This window comes from Solanum verrucosum, unplaced genomic scaffold (genome assembly GCF_900185275.1).
Source record: "Solanum verrucosum unplaced genomic scaffold, falcon-dt-bn FXZP01000181.1, whole genome shotgun sequence".
Lineage (NCBI taxonomy): Eukaryota > Viridiplantae > Streptophyta > Magnoliopsida > Solanales > Solanaceae > Solanum > Solanum verrucosum.
In genome coordinates this window covers 2,296,889-2,323,313 of record NW_026020407.1, presented here as the reverse complement: position 1 = coordinate 2,323,313, position 26,425 = coordinate 2,296,889, and the positions used below count along the sequence as shown (strand labels likewise).

The window sequence follows — 26,425 nt, the reverse complement described above, 5'->3', positions numbered from 1 at the left end:
TGAAAGGTTTTTCAAATTCACTGTTTCTGAATTAGGTTAGGGATTTAGGAAAACTGAAACGCTCCTTTTTCTTGTTTGTAGGAGTTGATAAATAATGAGGAAGATTAATCAACCCATGTCCTTTTTTGACGGTTAGTTGCAGACACGTTTTTTTAAAAAAAAATCTACAATATTTCTCTTTTTTAGAATTGGGCTAATAGTTGCTAATTTGTTTTGGACTAAAAGATGCTAATTAATTCTAGGCTAAAATTTGCCAATTGTATGTAATTATTGTATGTCTATGTCATTTCCTCCTTAATTAATAGTTACAATGTGTTTTCCTTTATTTAGCCATCCAGGTAAAGGTTGTTTGAGAGACTGGACTTTTGTTGAAATGAAGCCCAAATCATTTGGGCTTATTATGAAGGTAGGCCCGCCCATCCTTAGAGAGAGCTGCAACACTATAAACCCTAGCATCCATTCTGAGTAATTCTCTTACGAACCCTTGCTGGAGAGTGGAGAAAGATCTGCAGCGCAGCGGCGAAGATGGAGGCAGCAAGAAGTGTGAAAGATGTTTCCCCCCACGACTTTGTCAAGGCTTATGCCGCTCATCTCAAGCGCTCCGGAAAGGTCTATACATTCTTTCTTTCTTGAATTTCTTTACAAACACAAACTTTTTATTCATATTTGCTTCGATTTTCTCAACTACTATAGCTTAGATCATTGAATATAGTGATAGAAACAACGCAGAATTATGTTAACATTTTTTGTAGCTATTTGCTGGATTCAAAGATATTCAAATTTGTGTGAGGATTTCAATTTTGTATACACACTTCATGAATACTGCGCTATAATGTAAAAATGATATTTGTTCTTCTTTTTGTTGGATTGAGTGGACCTCGTTGCATTTTACCCCTTTTTTCTTTTTGAATTTTCCTACCGGAAGTTATTTGTTCAGATCTGCCTTACTTTCTGGCATAGGGTACTTTGTTTTCTTGTTAATTCCTGCAATTTCATGCAAGTTTGAGTTATAATTGTGTTTATTTTGGGCTTGTTATTCTTGCTTAGTACCTTTGATTTTTGCAGATGGAGCTTCCTGAATGGACTGATATAGTCAAGACTGGTAAGCTAAAGGAGCTTGCCCCATATGATGCTGATTGGTACTACATCAGAGCTGGTATGTCTCATCTCCATGATCGGAGAACTTATCCATGGTGATTATTATTGTTTCTAACTTGCACTATTTTATTTTGATGTATGGCAGCTTCTATGGCGAGGAAGATCTATTTGAGAGGAGGTATTGGTGTCGGTGGGTTCCGAAGAATCTATGGTGGTAACCAGAGGAATGGAAGCCGTCCACGTCATTTTTGCAAAAGCAGTGGTTCAGTTGCCCGCCACATTCTTCAACAATTGCAGAACATGAACATCATTGACTTTGAGCCTAAGGGGTAAGTAACCTTTTGCCATGTAAATGCTGCTGAATTTGATGTGTCTCCTTATCTGTAGTGGTTGTACGAATGAAATTCATTGATCAGTCAGAAGCCTGTTTGTTATCTTAAATTTGGCAAGTCATTTTAGGTGGTAAGGATAAATATAGTTGGGGATAGTACTGATGGGGTTTTCTCCTGCTTTTTCTGAGCTTGTTGTCCATATATTGAATATGTGATATGAATATATGCGTTAATCATTTTATGGGGCCAGCAAATTTTTTGCATTCTTCAGAAAAGAAAATCACGAGGAGTCTGGCTAGTCTTGCTTAGAAAAAGAGTGTCATTCAGGTGGTAATATTTGTGCTTAAATCATTTAATGCGGCAATTAAAACTCTCTTTATTCATGAAAGAGGTCAAAGACAATTGTAAAGAGTGACTGCTCCCTTTGTAGTAAGAATGTGATATTTGTGATTGATTGATTATACAGGGAAACGATAAGAGGTTGCTGACTTTTCAATTGAAAATAATAACATGGGTTAAATGAATCGAGATGAAGTATTTCACCTTGTTCTGTATGGAGAGACATCCTTATTGCTAGCCAATGCTCACAACTCAACTTTATCAGCTGCATTAAGAATGAAAATCGATGAATATCTTGTTATTTGTCTGTCTAATTTCGTTCTCTCTTTTTATCTAGTGGAAGGAGGATCACATCCAGTGGCCAGCGGGATCTTGACCAGGTTGCTGGAAGAATTGCTGTTGCTTGTTGAGAGAGATGAGTTCATTCAATCTTATGAATACATGAGTTAGCTCAAACTTATTGTTTCAGTTTGGACCTAAATAGATTTAGGGTATTGTTAAATCAAATTTTGTGGATGTTTTTGCCTTTTCAGAACTTTGTGTCTTTCTCAGTATGTCAAGTTTTGCCCTTTCAGTACCCTGAGTGTGTATTGTGGCATATCTTGCATTCAATGCATCATTACTCCATATAGTTATAAATAGATCTCTGAGAATCAGTGCTTGTTTACCTAATTGATAAAACTCAGAAAGCCCTGCGGGGATTGCCAGCCGAACCCAAGTATCAAAGGGGGGGGAGGGGGGAATTGCTTTCTTAATGCCTTCGTGTCCCTCACGTGATCATATCCTACCCTCTGCTCCCTTTCCCTTTCGGGATATATTTTCCTTTTATCGACTGAGTTTATAAGACCAATAAGAAGGGACGTGTAGAACTGAGTGTCCAAACTTTGTTTTTGGTCACAGTTGAGGTGCTTGCTGGTGTTGTCTGTTAGGGATTTCATCATTAGTAGATTGTAAATATTTTGTTTGGTGTGGAACAAGGTATAGAATTGGGTAATGTTGGGTTTGATACATATGAGCTTGGTCTTTCGGAAACCTCTCTACCTCCACGAGGTAGTGTGACCTCACTTGGTGGGATTTCATTGGGTGTGTTGTTGTATTGGCCTATTGGGTAATGCCAATCATCTAGCACCTTTGATGTCTTGTTCTCAGTAACCAAACCTAGGAATCATCTTTTGTTTTAGATTTACTTGTTGCCTACCATATTCAATATTCAACAAAGTTCAGCACACTACTAGGGAGGTTTTTTTAATAATATAACATAAAATATTTATCAATTATATACAAACTTATTGCTATTAGACTTCAGTTTTTTTTCATTTTAGCTATCCTCTAATATAAAAATGTGATTAGTGAATATGAGACTTCATTGTGAAATTAAAAGAAAATCTCCGCTCTGATTTTTGAGCTTGTCTCTTCCGGATCACATGGATTTTTGACAGCGAAATTAAAAGAAGAGTACTCATCTTATTTGTGGCAAATTTAAACAAGATTACACGAATTGTTAAACATAATTTATTTAAATGTTTTGAAGAATTACATTTAAAAATTGAGTTTTGCGAATTGTTGTTTATTTGGAATGAACAATTGGAGATATCCTTTGGAGTTTCTATCTCAATTTTAAAAGGGACAATAATTTTGTATGCAATTTGTATGTAAATTGTATGAGTTGATTGGATTTTGTACACAAAATATCAAATATCAATGACCAATTTATATTTTGTAAAAGAGATTCTTTTCTGTACCTTTTGAAAAGAATCCCTAATTTTTTTTAAGGCTTTCGATGTTTGAAACTTACTGTCCAACTAGTTTGGATATGCCGTTACAAAATTTGTTTTTTTTTTCTTTAAAAAAATTCACAAGGCAGAATGGCTAGTTTAGTTTATTTATTTCTGAAAATGAAAATCAGAAAGAAGTACAAGCAAGAAGGTAAGGCATACCTTATTAATCCTAGCAATAGATAAACTTACTAAGAGGTTTAAAGAGCGTTTGACTAACAACAAAAAAAATTGTTAGGTAGCTGGTTTAAACAACACCTAATACATAAATAACTTATTCATGTATTATAAGAACAAGAGGAAGAGAACGGAGAAGAACTAAAGCTAACTCCTTTGTATATTATCTATCTCTATTATATGCAGTAGCACTAGGATACAAGTGATACTAGTTGAAACCTATCTGAACTCGAACTATGATGAACATGTTCTAATACTCCCTTTGTGGGGAGAAACGTTCAGTTTGGAACGTAGGAACTCAAAGAGTGCAGCTGCAAGTGGTTTTGTCAAGACATCGGCCAATTGATACTTAGATGACAAGAATTGTATCAGGAGATTCTTTTTTTTTCCTGAGAAAAGGGTAACCTTGTATTCACACCAAAAGAGGAAACTTACATCCCACATAGGGTATTCTTTACAAGTTTCCTATAAAATCAACTAATTCTACTATCTCCCCTATCAGATTTTGTTTACACCAAAAAAATAGAAGGCTTATACAATCCATTCTAATTTTCTGTAAGTTAGTTTTTCGTCCATCAAAGCACCTTGAGTTTAGTTTTTCGTCCATCAAAGCACCTTGAGTTCCTTTCTTTCCTAAGAGTCCACCATATGCATGCTGGGATAGTTCTCCACCAGAATTCTTTTCTTTCTCTGTTGCCAATACCTTTCCATCTGCTTAGGAGTTCCATTGTCGTGTTAGGCATCACCTACTTAACTCCTAACAAACAAAAAAACATATTCCATAGGCTCAAAGATATCTTATAGTGAAGGAATAGATGATCATTGATTTCTTCTTCCTGCTCACACGACACATCTTGAGCAAATCTGCCAGCCCCTTTTCTATAAAGCCTCATGAGTTAGGCATGCCTTTCTACATACCAACCAAGTAAAACAAGCCACCTTTGGAGGGCATTTGGTCTTTCAAACTAGCTTCCAAGGCTATCTGTCTAGCTCTGTCTGTAGTGTGTTAAGATTCGAATAACGTGATTTCACTATGAACACTCCCTTGTTGTGTAGTTTCCATCTAGGTTTGTCATGTCTCACAGATAGAGCTGAATGTGAGTTTAGAACTTCCATAGATTGGCAACTTCTCCAATTTCCTAGTCATTAAATGCTCTTCTAAATAAGAGGTCCCAACCCTGTTGGCTCCAAACTTGGGATACCTTGGCATTCCTCTGAAGACTCAAAGTATATAAGTGTGGAAAAGAGTTTCTAAGACTATCTTCTCCAATCCACACCTTATTCCAAAGTCAGTTTTTAAACCATTACCCACAGTGATTGAGATGTTATTGTTGAACTGGGGCCACAGTCTTCTTATGGTTTTCCATACACTACACCCAATGGTGCCCACAACTTCCTCAGTATATTTCCCTACTATAAATCTTCTCCTGATGGTTCCCTCTTCTTAGCAGAACCTCCAGTGCCATCTTTGCAAAAGAAAAGTGTTCTGTTTTCTGAGGTTCTTCAAGCTAAGCCCCTCTTGCTGATTGTTGAGGGCCCATACATCCCATTTCACCAGATTATAACCTCTCTTTTCCTTGTTTCCTTGCCATAGAAAGGATCTCCTCACCATGCTAAATCTTTTCTCAACGCTATTTGGTATAGGTAAAAGGCTCATTATGTATGTTGGGAGGCAATCTAGTACTGACTTGATGAGAGTCAATCCGTCCCCTATTGATAGATATTAACTTTTCCACTTGGACAATTTTTTCTCACACCTTTCCATCACCCCACTCCACACTTTCAATTCTTTATTTTTGACCCCTAATGGCAACCCCAAATATTTAGTTGGTAAGGAGTCCACTTGACAACCCAAAATAGCAGTCAACTCTTGCAAATTTCCAACCTGGTTGATAGGGAAGATGTGACTTTTCAACCAGTTTACATAAAGACCTGGGATACCATTAATTTGCTATACAAAGAAAACATTGCTCTTTTTTTACAATATTTTTTTAACTGTAGCTATTTCACTAAATATGTTACAAATTTTGCATTGTTACATAATTTCTTTATTATTTTATCTTGTTTAAATTAAGAAGCTCAATAATTAATCGATAATAATTTATTTTAATTTAATTATGACTGAAATCAACAATTAATTTAAATTATGGACATATTAAAATTCAATTGGCTAGACTTATAATTTAATTAACCCTCCCATCGGCTGAATTCGAGAAAAGTTGATTATTTCTTAAATTACTTGCTTCTTTACCAAAAAAAACTCACGCCCGTCTTCTTCATCTACCTCAACAAAGAGCAACCTATCCCTAGGCGCGGTGTTTACCCCGATCACCCTCACATTCTCTTTCTCATCTTGTATGGCTTCCAAAGCTGTTAAAAGCTTCGTTACTGTAGCCCAGGAAAGGAGGGGAAATTTGAAGACGGTTGGATATGAGCTTGGTCAATCGAATTTCACCGCCGACAAACTCGTCCCTTATTTCTCCAAGGAATTTAAATTCCTTCCTCTTTCAACCCCCTACCCAAAAAAAAAGGACCTAATTTGTCCGCCCCTTCTCTTCACTGATTTGGTACATATTCTGCATCCTCTAAGGATACATACCGAAAATAATATACCTTAATCAATGGGATTATTGTGTAAACTTTTTTCAATTTTTGGAAAAAAAAATATCGTCACCTTTTAATGAGAGAAAAGTGGGAGTGGTGAAAATTGAAGAACTATTGAAAGAGGGAACTGAATGAGAGAAATTTTTTAGTTTTGAAATATTTTAAAAATTGTAGAGAGAACATGTGTGCCTTAAATAGTAGCCTTAATATGAGCTAAATTAGGAACTAACTTAGAATACCATTAATTTGCTATACAAATAAAATATTGCTCTTTTTTACAATATTTTTTAACTGTAACTATTTTCAATAAATAAGTTGCAATTTTTTCCTAGTTAAATAATTTTCCTATTAATTTATCTTGTTTAAATTAAATAGCTCAATAATTAATCAATTATAATTTATCTTATTTAAATTATGACCGAAATCAATAATTAATTTAATTATGGACATATTCAAAATTTAATTGACTAGACTTATAATATAACTAACCCTCCAATTGGCTGATTTTTTAAATCTTTGATTATTTCATAAATTATTCGCCTCTTTACCAAAAAAAACTCACGCTCGTCCTCTTCATCTCTTTGAACAGAGAGAAACTCTAACTCTAGGCGCGTTGCCTACCCCGATAACCCTCACATTCCCTTTCTCCTCATGTATGGCTTTCAAAGATGTCAAAAGCTTCATTATTGTAGCCTTGGAATGGAGGAGAAATTCGTAAACGGTTGGATATGAGCTTTGTCCATCGAGTTTCACTGCCAACAACCTCGTACCTTATTTTTCCAAGGAATTCGATTCCTCCCTCTTTCAACAGGTTTCCCCCAAAAAATTGACCTAATTTGTCCACCCTTATTTTCACTGATTTGGAACACATTCTGGATCCTCTAAGGACACATACAAAAAAAATAAAAAATACTTGAATTGATATGATTGTTGTGTAAATTTTTTGGGAGATTTCTGGAAGAAAAAAAATTGTCACCTTTTGATAAGAGAGAAGCTGAAGTGGTGAAAATTGAAGAATTATTGAAAAAGGGACTTGAATGCGAGAGAAATTTTTTAGTTTTTAAATATTATGAAAAATCATAGAGAGAACGTGTGCCTTAAATAGTGGCCTTAATATGAGTTAAATTAGGAACTAACTAAGGATACCATTAATTTGCAATTAAAATAAAGTATTGCTCCATTTTTACAATATTTTTTAACAATGGCTATTTTTTCAATAAATAAGTTACAAATTTTGCCTAGTTACATAATTTTCCCATAATTTTCTCTTGTTTAAATTAAGAAGCTCAATAATTAATCGATAATAATTTATCTCATTTCAATTAGGACGGAAATCAACAACTAATTTAGTTATGGATGTATTCAAAATTCAATTGGCTAGAGTTATAATATAATTAACCCTCCAATCGGCTAAATTTGAAAATCTATGATTATTTCTTAAATTACTCGTCTTTTTATAAAAAAAACTCACGCCCGTCCTCTTTATCTCTCTCAACAGAGAGCAACCCTAGCCCTAGGCGCGGCGCCTACCCCGATCACCCTCACATTCCCTTTCTCCTCTTGTATGGCTTCCGAAGCTTTCAAAACCTTTGTTACTGTAGCCTTGGAAGGGAGGAGAAATTCGAAGATGGTTGGATATGAGCTTTTTCCATCTAATTTCAACACCGACAACCTCTTCCCTTATATCTCCAAGGATTTCAAATTACTCCCTCTTTCAACAAGTTTCTCCACAAAAATCGATCTAATTTTCCCTCCCCTTCTCTTCACTGATTTGAGACACATTCTGGATCCTCTAAGAAAACATACCAAAAATAATATAACTGGATCAATGAGATTGTTGGGTAAATCTTTAGGGAGATTTTTTCAAATTTCGGAAAGAATTTTTTTTTATCAACTTTTGATGAGAGAGAAGCGGAAGTTGAGAAAATTGAAGAACTATTGAAAGAGGGAATTAAATGAGAGAGAATTTTTAGTTTTGAAATATTTTGAAAATTTTAGAGAGAACGTATGTGTCTTAAATAGTGGCCTTAATCTATATATAATATAAAGGAAAAACATAGACAAGGTCATGTGACACCTCTCTATGGCCTTTATTTGTATTTGGTTTTTTTCTTATTTAAATTAATTATTGTATTATAAAATCAAATTACTTAATTTATTACAAATAAATATTTTATTAATGGAGTAACATTTATAACAAAGTCTCTTCACATTCTTTTTTTTCTTTGTTAGCCTCACTTCTAATCATAAAATGATAATATTTTTTTATATTTTAAGTGTTTTTCTCTTTATTATTTAATTTATTTACAAGGAGTCAAGGAGTAATTACCCATGACCTACACCTCTTTAATTTGTATTTTTAATAATATTCAAGACTCTCATAATTTTCATGTCCATAACCTGCAAAAATTAATTTGTAAGTTTACGATGTCTTATGGTATTCCTATATTTTGCCCATATAAACTCATATTTAATTTCATGGAGATTCACATTCAAGATTATCCTTTCCCTTTCTTCATCATATTGGTTTGTGAATTAGCTAACATGTAATAAAAAAGAAGTACATGAAGGTGAGAAATATTTCATTTCCAAGTCTTTCTTTTTATTTTCTACATTTTGCCTATCTAAATAATATTTAATTTCATAAAAATTCACATTCAAGAATATATTTACTCTTCTTTATCATATTAGTTTGTGAATTAACTAATATGTAACGAAAAAGATGTACATAAAAGGTAAGAAATATTTCATTCTCAAATCTCTTTTTATTTTTATATATTTGGATATGCTTTCTTAATATTTTATTTATGTATGTATTATCATTCTCCAAGCAAGTATGATTACATTTTTTTTTATAATAATGAACAATGTGTTGTTAGTATGTGATTGTTATCTTTAATAGTCAATTTGCTGAATATAATATAGTTTGATTATAATATGTGTGAGCTTTCAAGAGATGATTCTTATTTACTGTTAGTACAATTGAAAAAATCATTTACAAATATATTACATATAGTTTAGATTTTTTTTCTTTCTTTTGGTATAATTACTTTCAATTGGTATGATATTTTATTTATTCATAATTATGTTTTTTTTATTCAATTGGTAGCATATAATGAATAAGTTGACAAATGGAGTACAAAATATGATGGCGGATCTACTTACAAAGGAAGATAAATAGATAATAGAAGAAAAGCAATTTTTGAAGCATAATTAGGGATTATTTTTTGCTAGAAATTTTGTTGTTACTTTGACTTGTATTGGTAAGGTAGCTACTTTTGTTAGAATTTTTTAAACTCTAGTCTATATAAGTATATTAACTACATGTATTGGCAATGCTATTCATTTGGTTCTTTACTATTCTATTTTTTTTTTGTTATGAAGCACAATTAATATAACTATCTCATTTTTAAAAAAAAATTATGATGATAAGGAGCTTCATTTTCATTATGCTTGCAAGAAAATAATTAAAACGAAAATATTAAATTCTATGATGCTTTTTTTTTATATAACAATTTGTTTTCTTCACTGTTCTTTTTTGTTTGAAATGTATTTATATTTTTTATGCAGTCACCAATTGTTTTTTTTTCATTATTGTATTTCTATCCCTTATTTTCACATTTATATATTTATTATTTATTTATTTTTACAAATAAAATTAATACATGATTATTAATGCAATTAATATCTAATAAAATTCATAACTCATGTCTCTTCATTTTACTTGTAATTTCTACTCTTAAATATTGTTATAACTTTTTCATTTTTTTTTTCATAATTTTTATTAATATTTTAATTAATGTTTAAAAAAATTTAAAATTTAATAATAAAGACACAATGAAGAACTTCAATTTTTTTTTTTTTACGAAATCAGAATTTGTATAGAGGATCCTAAAAAATATGTATACAATATATTGTTATTTCAAAATATGATCTCCTCTATCTCATTTACTTCACCGTGGTAAATAATTTATTCTTCTATATACACCTGAATAGTTTGCACTTAAAAGATGTAAAAAAATTCAATTTTATATATTTAAAAAAAATGAAAAAAATGTATTATATCGCATATGAAGAGAATATCAATATTATTTATATGTCTGATACTAACATGAATATAAATATTATATATTATTGTCCAATAAATATTTTTTATAGCCGCGTGAAGCGTGGACAATTTTCCTAGTATGAGTTAAATTAGAAACTAACTTAGGATACCATTAAATTGCTATACAAATAAAATACTTTTTTAAAAAAAAAGATATTTTTTAACCATAGCTATTTTCAATAAATACGTTACAAAATTTGCATAGTTACATAATTTTCCCATTATTTAATCTTATTTAAATTAAGAAGCTAAATACTTAATCGATAATAATTTATCTTATTTCAATTATGGCCTGAATCAATAATTAATTCAATTATGGATATATACAAAATACAATTGGCTAGACTTATAACATAATTGACCATCCAATCGGCTAAATTTGAAAATACTTGCTATTTCTTAAATTACTCGTCTCTTTACAAAAAAAAAAAAAAAAAACTCAGAGCCATCCTCTTCATCTCTCTCAACAGAGAGCAACCTAGCCCTAGATGTGGCGCTTACCCCAATCACCCTCGCATTCCATTTCTTCTCTTGTATGGCTTTCAAAGCTGTAAAAAGCTTTGAAGGTAAATGTAGAGAAAGAAGAAGAAAGCTTTTATTGATTGAGCTCAAAGACTGCTGAATACAGATGGAAGAGTTGATATTTATAGACTCTTCATTCCTACTTTGTAACTAACTATTTAGAAGTTGTTATAACTAACTTCATACAATGACTTATTTACCCCTAACTAATTTTACTACTTTTCTTAAACTGATTTAAAGTATCTTCATATCACAACAGCCCCCTTCAAGCTAGGTGGGGCAAAAATGTTAAACACACCTAGCTTGGACAAAAGATACTCATGTTGCACTCTGGCTAACCCTTTAGTTAGAATATCAGCTGGTTGTTCTTGAGTAGGAAGATAGTTAACACTAATTAAACCTTGTTGTAACCTTTCCCTTATGAAATGACAATCTATTTCAATGTGCTTAGTTCTCTCATGGTATACAGGGTTTGCAGCAATCTGTATGGCAGCCTTGCTATCACAATATACTTGGACTGGCAATTGAACTTCAGTGTCTACTTCTTTCAGCATTCCAAGCAGCCACACTAGTTCCGATACAGTGGAAGCAAGACTTCTGTATTCAGATTTAGCAGAACTCCTTGAAACTGTAGTCTGTTTCTTAGCCTTCCATGAAACCAATGAATTACCAATCTTAATCATATAGCCTGTAACAGACTTTCTGGTTAGTGGACAAGCAGCCCAGTCTGCATCACAAAATGCAGTAACCATACCATCAGAACAACTAGACAGTAGTAGACCTTGACCAGGTTGTCTTTTTAAGTATCTGATCACTCTTAATGCAGCCTCCATGTGAGACTTCTTTGGATACTGCAAGAACTGACTAAGAGTTTGAGTACTGAAGGTTATATCAGGCCTAGTCATGTTGAGATATAACAGTTTACCAATTAACTTCTGATACATTGCCTGATCTACCAAAGGATCTTTTGAGGCTTCTTGATTCTTGTTTACATGATCATCATACTGCTTGGATGTAAGTTTCACATTGGTGTCAATAGGGGTTCCTGCAGGTTTAGATGCTAACATACCAACCTCAGATATGAGCTCTAATGCATACTTTCTTTGATGCATTAGTATACCCTCTGCTGACCTAGTGAACTCAATACCTAGAAAGTATTTTAGTTCCCCTAAGTCCTTCATTTTAAACGCTTGCTGCAATGCCTTCTTTGTCTCATCTATCAACTTAAGACTACTCCCAGTTATCAGCATGTCATCTACATACACAAGAACAATAATGATCCCTTCTGCTGATTTATTAATGAACAATGAATAATCATATTGGCTTTGTTTAAATTTGAGACTGATGAGAGCTTCAGTCAACTTCTGATTCCACTGTCTTGGAGCTTGCTTAAGCCCATACAAGGACTTTGTCAGTCTACACACCTTGTCCCCCTGACTGACAAAACCTTGAGGCAAGTGCATATAGATTTCATCGTCGAGATCACCCTGTAGAAAGGCATTGAACACATCCATCTGATGAATGTGCCAGTGCCTGGCAGCAGCAAGTGAAACTATAGACCTTACTGTAACCATCTTCACAACAGGAGAGAAAGTTTCTGTGTAATCAATCCCTTCTTGCTGGCTATACCCCTTAGCAACTAATCGTGCTTTAAACCTCTCTATTTCACCTGTTGATTTATACTTAACTTTGTATATCCATCGGCAGCCTATAGGCTTCTTGTCTCGTGGCAAGTCAGTGATCACCCAAGTCTTGTTGGATTCTAACGCTTGGATTTCAGCCTGCATGGCCTCCACCCATCGTGCATCTTTGACAGCCTCTGAGTATGTAGCAGGTTCAGTAATTGTAGAAGTAGCAGCTATGTAACATTGATATGTAGGTGATAAATGGGCATAGCTCATGTAATGACATAAAGGATACTGAACATCTTGACTTATGTTCAAAGAAACAAAATCTTTCAGCCATGGAGGAGTCTGTTTAGATCTTGTAGACTTTCTAATAGGCTGCTCCTGAACCTCAGGCTGCTGCTGCTCATAAACCTCAGGTTGCTCTTGAACCTCAGGATGCTGCTGCTGGTCCTGAACTATGTCTTCACCAATATCAGTGGCAAAATCACTATCAACACATGGCTGATTCTGAGTCGTCTCAGTATCACAATTAGCTGTATTGCGATAAAATTCTGGCAGTCCTTGAAACATCACATCTGAAGTATGCAGTGTATCTACAAACACCTTCTGCATTTCAACATTATCTCCTTGTGAAAAGGGAAACAGGTCCTCCCTAAAAATTACATCTCTGCTAACAAAGAAGGACCTGTTAGTGAGATCAAATAAAATGTACCCCTTTTGTATCTCTGAATATCCCATATGAACAGCTGACTTAGATCTTGGCCTTAGTTTGTCATGTTCAGTAAGATTTTTTGCATAACATAAACAACCAATTGTTCTCAAATGAGACAACACTGGTTTGATGCCATATAACCTCTCATAAGGAGTTTGATACTGAAGAACACTGCTAGGTAGCCTATTGATAAGATAGGCTGCTGCTAAGACACAATTCCCCCAAAATCTTAAAGGAATTTGAGCTTGAAACCTTAGAGCCCTGGTTACTTCAAGTAGGTGTCTGTGCTTCCTTTCAGCAACTCCATTTTGCTGAGGAGTATAGGGACAGGACTTTTGATGAATGATTCCCAGATCTTGAAACATGGTTGTACAAACAGAGTTGACAAACTCTGTGCCATTATCAGACCTTAACACCTTTACAGTTTTACCAAATTGAGTCTTAACATACTGAAGAAACACTTTAAGAGATACACAGACATCAGACTTTTGTTTGAGTAAGAATAGCCAAGTCATTCTGGAAAAGTCATCCACTATAGTAAGAAAGTATTTGTTTCCATCAAAAGTTGGTGAATTATAGGGACCCCAAAGGTCAACATGTATCAAGTCAAAGCAATTACAACTTCTGATTGTGCTGGAAGGAAAGACAAGTCTTGTTTGCTTAGCATAGGGACAAACTAAGCAATTAGAAACTTTACACATACTTTGCTTATTCATGTCAAACATCCTAGCAAGAACTACAGATGACACATGTCCTAATCTTTTATGCCACACTTCTATATCTGAGCATACTTGATTAACAGCAATTGTAGACTCTTTCACACCAATTGCAGACTCTTTCACACCATTGTCCTGCAGATGATTTAACTCTTTGAGCAGTAGATACAATCCACCTTCCTCTTTACCAACCTCCTTCACCTTTCCACTGTAGAGCTCCTGGAAAACACAAAAATTAGGGAAGAAGGTGACTGAGCAACCTAATTCCTTAGTGATCTTGCTTACAGACAGAAGATTGTGCTTGAAGTCAGGTATGTGAAATGCATTTGAAATGACACTTCTGGGTGATAATTCACAGGAACCAACATGAGTCACCTGAGTAGTACTACCATTTGGAAGATATACACACTTAGGAACAGTCAATTCAGATATAGTCATTGAGAAATAAATCTAAATTAGAGACCATGTGATTTGTTGCACCAGTATCTATTATCCATACTTCACTACTTTCTGAAGTAAATAATTCTTTACCTGCAGCATTACAGTTAGAGACAGTTGGTTCTGATCTTTGCTGGAACCCTTTAAGAATATGATCATACTGGTCTTTTGTAAATGTACAGCCCTTAAGCAATTGTTTGACATCCTTTTCAGCTAGCACTTCATTGTTAACCTGTTGATGTTCAACCTTTCTTCCCCACCCTGGTGTATTGACATTGACATTTGTATTCATACCATAGGAGAAAAGAGCCTGACCTGACTGATGTTGATCAGAATAACTGGTGTCTGAACCAGTCCCTTGAACCTTCCTCTTAGACTTGAAATCAGGTGGGTAACCTACAATCTTATAGCAAAATTCCTTGCTATGGCCTTTACATTTACAGAAATCACATACCAACAGAGAATTCTTCTTAAATCTCTGACTTACACCTGAACTTCCTGCAGATTTTGAATACAAGGCAATAGAGTCTGCACCCACAGCATTCATCCCCAAACTATTGGTGTGTGTGACTACAGACCTCTGACTTTCATCTCCTACTACCAACGCATATGCATGATTAATAGATGGTAAAGGATCCATCATGAGAATTTGACCCCTTGCCTGATGATATGATTCATTTAAGCCCATCAAAAACTGATATAGTTTCTGTCTATTCATGTGAGCTACAAAACCTCTAGATTTCTCACAATTACAGCCAGGAGAAGGCACTAAAACTTCAAATTCATCCCACAATGTCTTGAGTTTAGTGTAATAGACAGAAACAGATGCAGTACCTTGTTGCATCGTAACAATGTCTTTGTGCAGGCTATAGGTTCTAGACCCATCTACCCTATCAAACCTCTCCTTCAAATCACTCCAAACTTCAAAAGCACTAGATGCAAAAGCAATACCACAGAGTAAACTCTTAGACACTGAGTTCATCAACCATGACAAGACAATCGCATTAACCCTCTCCCATTGTCCCCACAATTCTTCACCATACATCTCTTTTCTGCAAGTACCATCAACCAATCCTACTTTATTTCTACCCAACAAAGCTAGTCGAATTGATCGATACCAAAGAGTATAATTCTCAACACCAAGCAATTGAAAAGAGATAATGCTAATTCCACTCACATCAGAAGGACTTAGAAACAAGGGATGGTTATAGTCAATACCTTGTCCTTGCACAGAACTTGTATTGAAAGAAGTATTTGCCATACTTGCATCTTGGCCATTGTTACTAGGTTGAATCGGATCTGCTTCAACTCTGACATTCACCATTGAAAAACTTCTACAAAAAACCTTTGTTGCGGAAGCAAAAGAAAATGGAACAATTGAACAACAGATTCGTCAGTCAAACTGTGATCTGCAACGAGTTCCTAAACAACAATGAATTCAATTGATGAATCTGTGAATCAATTTGATGATTCTGTGATTCTTTAACAGAGACCCATGTGCACAGTGATCACTGTGACACAAGCTCTGATACCATGAAGGTAAATGTAGAGAAAGAAGAAGAAAGCTTTTATTGATTGAGCTCAAAGACTGCTGAATACAGATGGAAGAGTTGATATTTATAGACTCTTCATTCCTACTTTGTAACTAACTATTTAGAAGTTGTTATAACTAACTTCATACAATGACTTATTTACCCCTAACTAATTTTACTACTTTTCTTAAACTGATTTAAAGTATCTTCATATCACAACAAGCTTCATTAATGTAGAGGCTGGGTGCTCCAAGGATATCACACATCTTCAAAGAGCAAAATAGACTGGCCGACAAATTGGAAAAGGAAGGAGCAAAAGAAAGAGTTTTTGATGTACCATCTATTTTGTTAGTTCCTCCTATGTATGCCTTTCAGGAGTGGGAAATAGACAATCCAAGAACTACTTATGCTAGGAAAACTTCTTTTAGTGATATTATTATCTAGGGCCGGGATATGGCCCATGAGACTACTACAATCGTACACCCTCTGAAAAGGGGTATGCATGCTCACACTAACAACTTTTATTTGTTTCATACATGTATAACTATCATATTCATAAAATTATATTAAAACATAGAAATAATTCATGAATTTGAGTCTAAAGAGTTGTTAGAATACCAACTTATCATCAACCATTACAAATAAGTATCTAAACATCAATTTCATCCTAAAAAACATAATTAATCAATATAGAAGCGAAATACATGTTAATTACATCATCTCACATGCTTTCCCACAAAATTCACTCTTTCAATTCTAGGATGAAATTGAATTACTGAATGAAAAGATTGTCTCAAAAGAAAATAGAACTAGATCTTGAAAAATTGTCTCTAAGATTTTTTGATTTTAATATTTTAAATTATAGTGAAAAACTTGAAAAAATGACTTAAAATGTACATTCAGTCTAGTGTCATCCATCACTGCAGTCACTATACCTTGTCTATCCGTGCTACAACGGCTCATTGAAACCCTCATCACTGTAATAAATACCCCTTAAACAATAGCTTGAGAAAAACAAAGCATACACCTATTTCATAATACACTTTTACATTGCATGAACGTATCACACCTATTTCATAATACACTTTTACATCACAAAAAGTCACAACATAAAAATAGAAGCGACAAGCTTCACAACTACTAGTTTTCGAACACTCCACACAATTTCAAAGTCTCTAATGGAGGTCTAACATAACACAACATTACAAATCATCACAATAAACTCAAAAATATCAATTTTAAAACCCCCATTTGATTTCTTATAGCAAATCTCGTTCTTACAGCAAATCTCATGAGAAATTAGGTATTTATTATACCATTCTTTTCTTTTTATTCATTTTTCATCTTTCAACAATATACTACAGAGTTGTTTGGTGTGATCAGATATAAAGAATAATAATCCTAAGAGAAGATGCATTATTAATTTATTCTATATTTGGTTTGAGGTATTAGGTAATTCTTGTATTATTTATCTCATCATTTATATCATAGTGATACGATGCAATAAGTTATTTCATATACAAAGTGGGATAACTTGTCCTGAAATAATAGTGGGCGTCTGATCACATTATTATCGTGTAAGCGTATATTTCTCACTTTAAAAAAATAAAAGGGAAAAATCCTAACATAATCTTGAAAGTGGACTTGGAAAAGGCTTTTAACCTCTTAGAGTGGTCTTTCATAAGAAATACACTCTATTTCTTCAATTTCCCTACCTTCTTCTACTTTCCTACTAAATTGTCCACCCTCATAAGAGATACCACAAGCTCTATCTCAATCCTTGTTAATGGAGGGGAAACTAATTACTTTCAACCTTCAAGAGGCATTAGGAGTAAACCTTTCAATTCCAAGATTAAATGGGGTATGCTATTCCTTTTGTATGTGGCATATCCAGCTTACAAGGAATATCAACCTCTTCAGGAATAAAAGAGATTTCATCAACTGTGATGACAGACACCCAAGAAAGGTGAAATCACCATTCATGTCAAGTGCCTCCCAGCAGGGGCGAAGACAAGCCTAGGAAAGACTAAGAGGACTTGGAGGAGTCAAGCCTAGGACTAAGAGGACTTGGAGGAGTCTTTAGAGACCACACTGCCCAATGGGTGTTGGGTTTTATCGAAAGTATTCCATATTGAAGTCTAGCTAAATATTTTCTTACTGAATTAGTTTGAGAAATTTTATTTCTGACAAAAAAATTTCTTAAGAAATACCTTATTTATATTTTGCGTTAATACAAATATTTTTCTTTGGTTGGTTTGAGTATGTTGCCATGCATTTTAATTCAAGTAAGATTATTGCATCAAAATTTTGCATGTTATAATTTTTTTTTATATAAATAATAGGTCTTTTGGATAATTGAAATATTCTAAATCTTTATATAGAAATAGACTCCTAATAAACATTAACTTCATGATGTCAATTTAGGTGGTGCAAATAAAATTAGACACATTTTTTGCAGTATAATAATTAATAATTCATTATATTGAAATAGATTTAAAAATAAATTTTGACTTTCTGATAGACTTGTTTAGGTCTATTGTGTTGTTAGCCTCTTGGTAGATGACTTTCATTTCTTCTTTAACAAAATTCTTTTTATTATTAAATTTGTTACAAGTAGTTGTGTTATATTAATATGGCCACATATAATGTAGTTTTCTTTTTCTTTTTTTACCTTAGAGTTTACCGTCATTGTAAGTTATCATGTTTCTCTTTAAATACATTTTTATCTTAAAAGTTTTATGTTTTTTCTTAAAAATCTTGTACTTAATAATATAACATACACACAATACTTTATTCTTTTTATATAGATTTATTATCAGAGGCGTATCTAGGGAGTCCCGTGGGTTCACCTGAACTCATGCTCCCCTCTCTAGATCATATATAGTAGTGTTATATATTTTCAAAAAATACTTAAATATAGATGTGCGAATCCATGTTCAAAGTACTATGTAAAAATACAATGATAATTAGGTGCACCTTTCCAAGTGAGGATAAATATTTAAATCTTATATTTGTATTATTTTTTGAGTAACACCTCTCCAAGTGGTTATTGGTAACACTTTAGATGTTTCAATTAATTTTTATTTTATTTTCTTGCTTTAATTTTTCAAAGTTGAAGAGTGTTACATTGAAAATTCCTAAAAAAATTATATAATCAAATCAAATGTGTAAATTAAAATTTAAAACTAGTAATATTATGTATTTTGGACCTATAATATTTAAAATTTAATGGTTCATATTAAGAACCTAAAAGTTAAACCGATCAAATTTATATCTTAGATGCATTTTTTCGTAATAGTGCACCCATCCTTTTGAAATTTTGAATACGCCTCTCTAATTATTATTGATTAATGTGATACACAGGAAAAAAAAACACGTACACTTAACTAGCATTATAAAAAAATAAAAATAAAAATAGAGGGTACTTCTTAGCTCGCACAAACAACACCCCAGGTTCTAAGTAGTATCAAAGTTGCAAAATGTAAATAGTTTAGGTATCACAATTTAATGACTTCATATGATGATAATCTTAATATAATTTATTAACATTCTTGTGATTTAGTTAAGTTTTGAAATTTCTTATGATCGGACTTTCCTCTATTTTTATCATAATATAACCCCAAATAAAGTGAAATAAATTAATGTGCAAATATAAGACGATATGGATTAATATTTTTATCATAATAAACCGTAAATATGGGCTCTGGAGTCTGGACATCAGATGAAAACAAAAAAAAAAAGAGTATTTTTATTTCATCCTAGTAGAGTGGATAAGCATAGGATGTTATAACTAGAATTTTGAAATGGTCAATTCCGTACTATTTTTTTTTTGAATCAATCCGTACTAATTTTTAATAGACCTCAATCACAAATAGAAGTCCAAAAGGTATAATCCCTTTTTTTGTTAACTATAAAAAAATGGAGAGTTTATATATAGATGTTGAATAGAGACAAAGATTATCATATTATATTATTGAAGACCAAAATTAAAAGATCATTCATTTGTAATTATTAATGGGTGGATATGATATGATAACAGAATTCCCACCTGGTTACAGATTTATGCCCACTAATGTTGAGTTGATTCAACATTATCTTACCAAAAAGGTTCATTGTCAACTTCCCTTTTCATCTCTAGCTCCACTGCTTCAAGATATTCATGCAAATGTATTTTACAGCAAATCTCCTGACAATCTAGGTATTAATTATAACACTCTTTCATCTTTTTATTCATATTCATTTTACGGAGTTGTTTGGTGTGAGTAGCTATAAAGAATATATGTAATGTGTAAGATGCATTATGCACTATTATTTTATATGACCATTTATATCATAATAATAACAGAATAAGTTATTTCATGATCATGAATAATTTATCTCAAAATAATTAATTCTGAAATAACTTGTTTCGAACCAAACAATCCCAATCAAGAAATAGTAGATTGCATTATTATGTAATTGTTCACTTTGATCATTACAGCTAGATGGTTTGGGCTCAATCCCGACCTTCATTAATCATGAGGACCAAAATAAGTACACTGTCACCCAGCAAGAATTGCTAGCTGTAGTGTATGCTTTTGAAAAGTTTAGAGCGTATTTGTTAGGCACTAAAGGGGTGGCCGTACACACGGATCATGCCGCAATCCGATATTTAATGGCTAAGAAAGATGCAAAGCCAAGATTGATTCGATGGGTGTTGTTATTGCAAGAGTTTGATTTTGAGGATGTCATCTCAAATAAGAGATTAAAGCTTCAGAAATCTAACAAGTAGCTGGAAATAGAGATTAAAGCTTCACAATTCTAACAAGTACGTAGCTGCGGATTCACAATTCTAACAAGTAGGTAGAAATTCATTTGAAGGAAAATCCCTTCTTGTGTTACTCTCCTTTTTCTACCCAACTACTTCCATCCTGGCCTCTCATCCTAAAAGTTTTAATTGTATCTATCATCTTGTTTAGTTAATTTTTTTTTCTTTTTGCGAAAAAATTATTATGAAAGAATTTGTGTTCTTTTTAATGAGAAATATTTTAGAATTTGAATTAAGCTACTCAAATTCATATTAATAAATAAAGTTTTTTTAAAAAAAGATCTATGGTAATATATCGGAGACACATAATTTGAACTAATACTATTCAATATTTGTTTTGAATTTAATAGCTTTTATATATATTATATATAAATACTATCTGATAAGCAATAATTCTGAAAAAAAAAAACAAAAGAAATGTAATACTAAACTAAGTCTTATTAGTTTTAAGTCTTTTATGCATACATTGTTTATCATATATAGTTTGTCTTGTTCTTCGCAAGATCTTTATTCAATTTTTGAAATTTATAAAAGTTGAAGCATCTTCCTGTCGTTTTCAAATAAAATACTACATTTCTTTAACCCTAGAATTATTTCAAAACTTGAATTAAAATATTTATGTGTTGTACAAGTACTATCTTATAAACAATATTGATGCAAATGAATTTTACATCAAATCTCCTGACAATTTAGGTAACACTCTTTCATCTTTCTATTAATTTTACAAACTATCTTTATTTAATTTTTGAAATTTATAAAAGTTGAAGCATCTTCCTGTCATTTCCAAACGAAATACCACATTTTTTTAACCCTAGAAATATTTCAAAACTTAAATTAAAATCTTTGTGTTGTACAAGTATAAACAATATTGATGCAAATGAATTTTACATCAAATCTCCTGACAATCTAGGTAACACTCTTTCATCTTTCTATTAATTTTACGGAGTCATTTGGTGTGAGTAGCTAATAATACTGAGATAAGATGCATTATGCATTATTATTCTATATATTATTTATATGATAACGAGATAAGTTATTTTATATATATATCGATCCTGAAATAACTTGTTTCGAACCAAGATATTTCAGAAATTAATTCTATTCAATATTTATTTTGAATTTAATAGCTTTTATATATTATATATATAAATACTATATGATAAGCAATAATTCTGAAAAAAAAAAAAAAACAAAGAAATGTAACACTAAACTAAGTCCTATTACTTTTAAGTCCTTCATTTTATTAAAGTCACAATTTAGAAATTTCTAAATGGATAGAATTCTAAAACAAAATTATTTTATGCATACATTGTTTATCATATATAGTTTGTATTGTTCTTCGCAAAATCTATTCAAATCTTTATTCATTTTTTGAAATTTCTTTTTGATATGTATAAATAAAAGTTGAAGGATATATCTTGTCATTTACAAATCGAAATATTACATTTTTTTAACCTTAGCAATATTTCAAAACTCGAATTAAAATATTTACTTGTTGTACAAGTACTATCTTGTAAATAGCTAAATCTTGTGTCTGGTCAACTTAAAAAATAGTTTTGGCCGTACTTAATGCCCCTATACAATCAGCTGATCACATTCATACACGTAAAATTCTAAACTCTCTATCATTAGCTGATCACATTGATACACGTAGGTTTGGGTACAATATAGTGTAAAATTGATCCAACTGAAATGTTATCCATTAATGACTTTATTTCTATTTGGCAGTAGGCGCTAAACGGAGCGAGGCAACCCTAAATAGGGTGGGATAGGGCAGGTTGAAAAAGAAAAAAAATATTAAACACTAAACTGGATGAGGGAGGGCTAAATAGGGTGGATAGGACAGGTTGAAAAACAAAAAAAATATTAAACAAGCAGGTAGGACGGATTGAATCTATGATATAAAGCAACACTTCATCCGCCCTAACTCTCCCTATTGTTATGCATTGATTTTCAATGTTTATGATATTTTCTTGTGCTTATTTTAATTATTGAATAAGCAATTAAATTATCCTTATGTATGTTTTGTCCAATAGAAAAACACAACATAGGAAAAAATAAGTCAAGTTAGCGAAAGAAAAATAATTCAGATGAAAATAAAAGCTTATTTGCAGAACTACAAACAAAAAATGTCATTGAATAAGCGAAAAAGATAATAAAAATTTAGATTGTTATTTGTTCAATACAAGCTTAATCACTAATAAAGTGTTTTTTTTTTAGATTCACAGCGAAAAATATGTGCGAAAGAGAACAATACTTCTTCATCCATGAAGATAAATATTTTGGAGGACATACAGGAAAAAGTCAAGTTGTTGGAAATGGAATAGGTTATTGGCAATGCTTAGGAGAAGAAATTCCAATTTATAATTCAGAAGGAGATGTGATTGGGTTGAAGGTTAATTTGAAATACTTTAGTGAATCATCAAAGAAAAATAATTGGACCATGGTAAAATACCGTCTCACTTGTGAATGTGAATATGACACTAGTTACGCCGAGGTAACTATACATACTAATTTCTTCTTCTAATTTAATATTATATCCTCATTTATTTTTATAGAATAAATGGATAATAAATCATTTTGAATGTTAGAGCATGTTTGCAAAGTATGTTTGATGTTAATAATTATATTATGTTTGATGTAACGGGATGTAATTATAGTATGTTCGAAGTAATTAGATGTAATTATAATATGTTTCATTGCTCATGTAATTACTTGGTCAATAACTAATTGGATGTAATTGGTGTAGTAATTATACTCTCCAATTCTCAATGAGGTGCTCTGAATTACATGGTCAATTACTAGTTGATTACTTTTTTATTTCTTCTTTTTATTTCTATTTTTATTTTTTGTTTTAATTTATTTTTAGTTCTATTATTTTAAATTCTTTTTTTATTCTTCTAAAAATATATTTTTTATTTATATTATTTATATTTCATTCCCTTCTCATTCTCAACCTTTACTTCTTGTAATTCCATGCGATTTTTCATATTATCTATTTTATTTATTTATTTTATGTTTATTTTTTCACTAACATAATTTTATTTGTATTCTAATTTTTAAATTGAAGGAAAATTCATTGTTGAATAAAGTTATATATTTACATTTTCCTTTTCTTTTAAATCACATTTATGTTCATTATGTTGAAATTTGACATAAGAGTATTACATTATGTCATTTGATTTATTATCTTTTTGTCAAAAACTTATGACATTATATTTGTAATATTTAATTTAATTAATATATACTAATTTGAAAAAACACAAATCAATTTTTTTTAATAATATTAGTTAAGAACATTTATATGTTGATTAATATATTTTCAAAAGATAATATATATCTTAAATATTTCAATCAATATTATTTATAAAGTCTCTTATTTTTCTAATATAATTTTTAAATTTTAGATGAATTAATTTTTATTCTTAAAATTTAATATAACCTTATGATTGCAATTGTGTTAGTTGCATTTTCTAAAATGCTGGCAAGTGTTATTTTTGCACATACGTACGTTCTGGTAAGTATATTAGAATAATTAGGCAGTCTTTTGTATTTTATTTTGTTTGATTTTGGCAAAAACTAGTTATTTTTTTTGTTAAGGTAGATTACATAGTTCCTGTAATATTGTCAAGTAGGGGTGTACAAAATCGAACCGAAACTAAATCAAATCGCTAATTGAATTAAACCGTAAACCAAAAAAAAAATCCGACTAGTGGTTTGGTTTTGAAAAAAAAAAAACCCTACTATATTTGGGTTGGTTTGGTTTTAACTTAAAAAAACCAATCCCAGACCAAACCAATCCGAATTTATATATATAATTTTAAAATTTTATTTTATACATAAAAATATTTACTTTGATATAATTTTTAAATATACTTTTCCATAGTTTTTATCTTTTAATATATTATTTCAAGTTTGAAACTTAGAATTATGAATGGGCCAATAAAGATTATAGTCCACATATGTTGGTAATTATAATAAAGCTTAAATCAAAATCAAATTAATACTAATGCAAAAAGAAAATCAATTCAACACTAAGAATGACAATAATATTGAATATTTGTTCTTTAGTTTTACATTGGTTTAGACAATTAAAATATATAATCTAATTTTAATTTTCTTTAATATTTAGTCATGTAACTAATACTTATTAAACTTAATTTTAGCATGATATAGTACTTTTAAATTATGATCATTTTCATTATGACTTGTTAATTTGCAATATTTGTTTTACGCGATTTCATTATTATTATTTTTGTTGGATATTTTAGTGTCATTAATCATATCATATTGTGTTATATTTTAAGAAACATCTAAGATAGTTGTATTTTGGTAGGACTAAAGAAATATTTGAAGTACAAGTAGATTATATGTTTGTATGAATACTTTACTGGAAAAACCCGAAAAACCCGAGGTTGAAAAATCCGAGTTTTATTGGTTTGGTTTGGTTTATAAATTTAAAAATCTGACACAAATGATTTGGTTTGATATTTGAAAAACCCGAACCAACCCGGCCATGTACACCCCTCAGGGCCGGCTCTATGCTTTCAAAAAAAAGGCCTTTGCCTTAGGCCCCCAAATTTCGGGGGCCCCAAATTTTTGTCAAGAATAAATTATGTGTTAAATTTTTTATAGAAAAATTAATTATTTATGATAAAAAGAATATTTTTTTTTTAAATAAATTATTTTATCCACTTTAACATCTTTTGTACTTTGTTAAAAATAAGAATTAACAGTGAAAAGTGTTGAACAAAGTGAATTACAAATTCTTTCTTATTTCTTTTTAAATTTTAGTTTCAAGCATTACTCTAAGCATATTAAAATGAGGTATACCAAGTCATCAACTTTTTGAGTCAAATTCTATGATTCTAAACTTCTAACTCTTATCTTTATTTAATATTTATCAACTTATTACTTATATCATTATGTTAACAATACATATAATAATTGTCTCACTTAAAGGATATTTTTCAATGTTGAGTTGATAAAATCTTACCTAAAACTAGTAACTCAAAAAACAATATTAAGTACTAATAATTTTCATCTTAATAGTGTAAATTATTATTTTTTGAATAAATACGTATATGAAGTGTATTTATATTTTAGGCCGCAAATTGAAATTTCGCTTTAGGCCCCCAATTACGTTGAGCCGCCCTGACACCCCTATTGCCAAGCTAGAATGAAAATATCTTGCATTTATCTCTTTATTACATTAACAAATTATTTGTTTTCTGATATAAAGAAATATGAATTTGGTTTTTAGCTAGTTTTTAATTTTCTTTCTCTTTTTTATTTATTGGTGCAGATAAAAGAATGGATTCTTGGAAGAATTACAAAAGGGAAAAAGAACGATTACACCAATTATCTATAGATTTTATTACGTCAACATTCTTTATAATAACACTTCATAATAACAATAGCATAAATAAGCCAAGTTCATATTTTTTTTTGTATAAATAAATAACTTGGCTAAAAGAGAAATGATTGTTTTCGATTCTTTCGTAAAGTACTGTTATTATTAAATTTATAATTTAATTTTACAGCTATATCGTTGCATACTTGTTTTTATATACTTTTTAAAGATCTAAGCTCAGATGTTGTATTAATTCTATTGTGAAATTTAACCCACCGAAATTA

General features: G+C 31.3%; 1 protein-coding gene across 1 annotated transcript; it reads left to right on the top strand.

The window, feature by feature from the left end:
• The first annotated feature begins 413 nt into the window (after window positions 1-413).
• On the top strand, window positions 414-2,346 carry LOC125840541 (40S ribosomal protein S19-3-like). The gene is made up of 4 exons (XM_049519513.1): window positions 414-609; window positions 1,066-1,156; window positions 1,244-1,427; window positions 2,107-2,346. Exons 1-4 carry the CDS (start codon window positions 526-528, stop codon window positions 2,177-2,179), a joined length of 432 nt encoding a protein of 143 aa, XP_049375470.1. The 5' UTR covers window positions 414-525; the 3' UTR covers window positions 2,180-2,346.
• The last annotated feature ends 24,079 nt before the right edge of the window (window positions 2,347-26,425 follow it).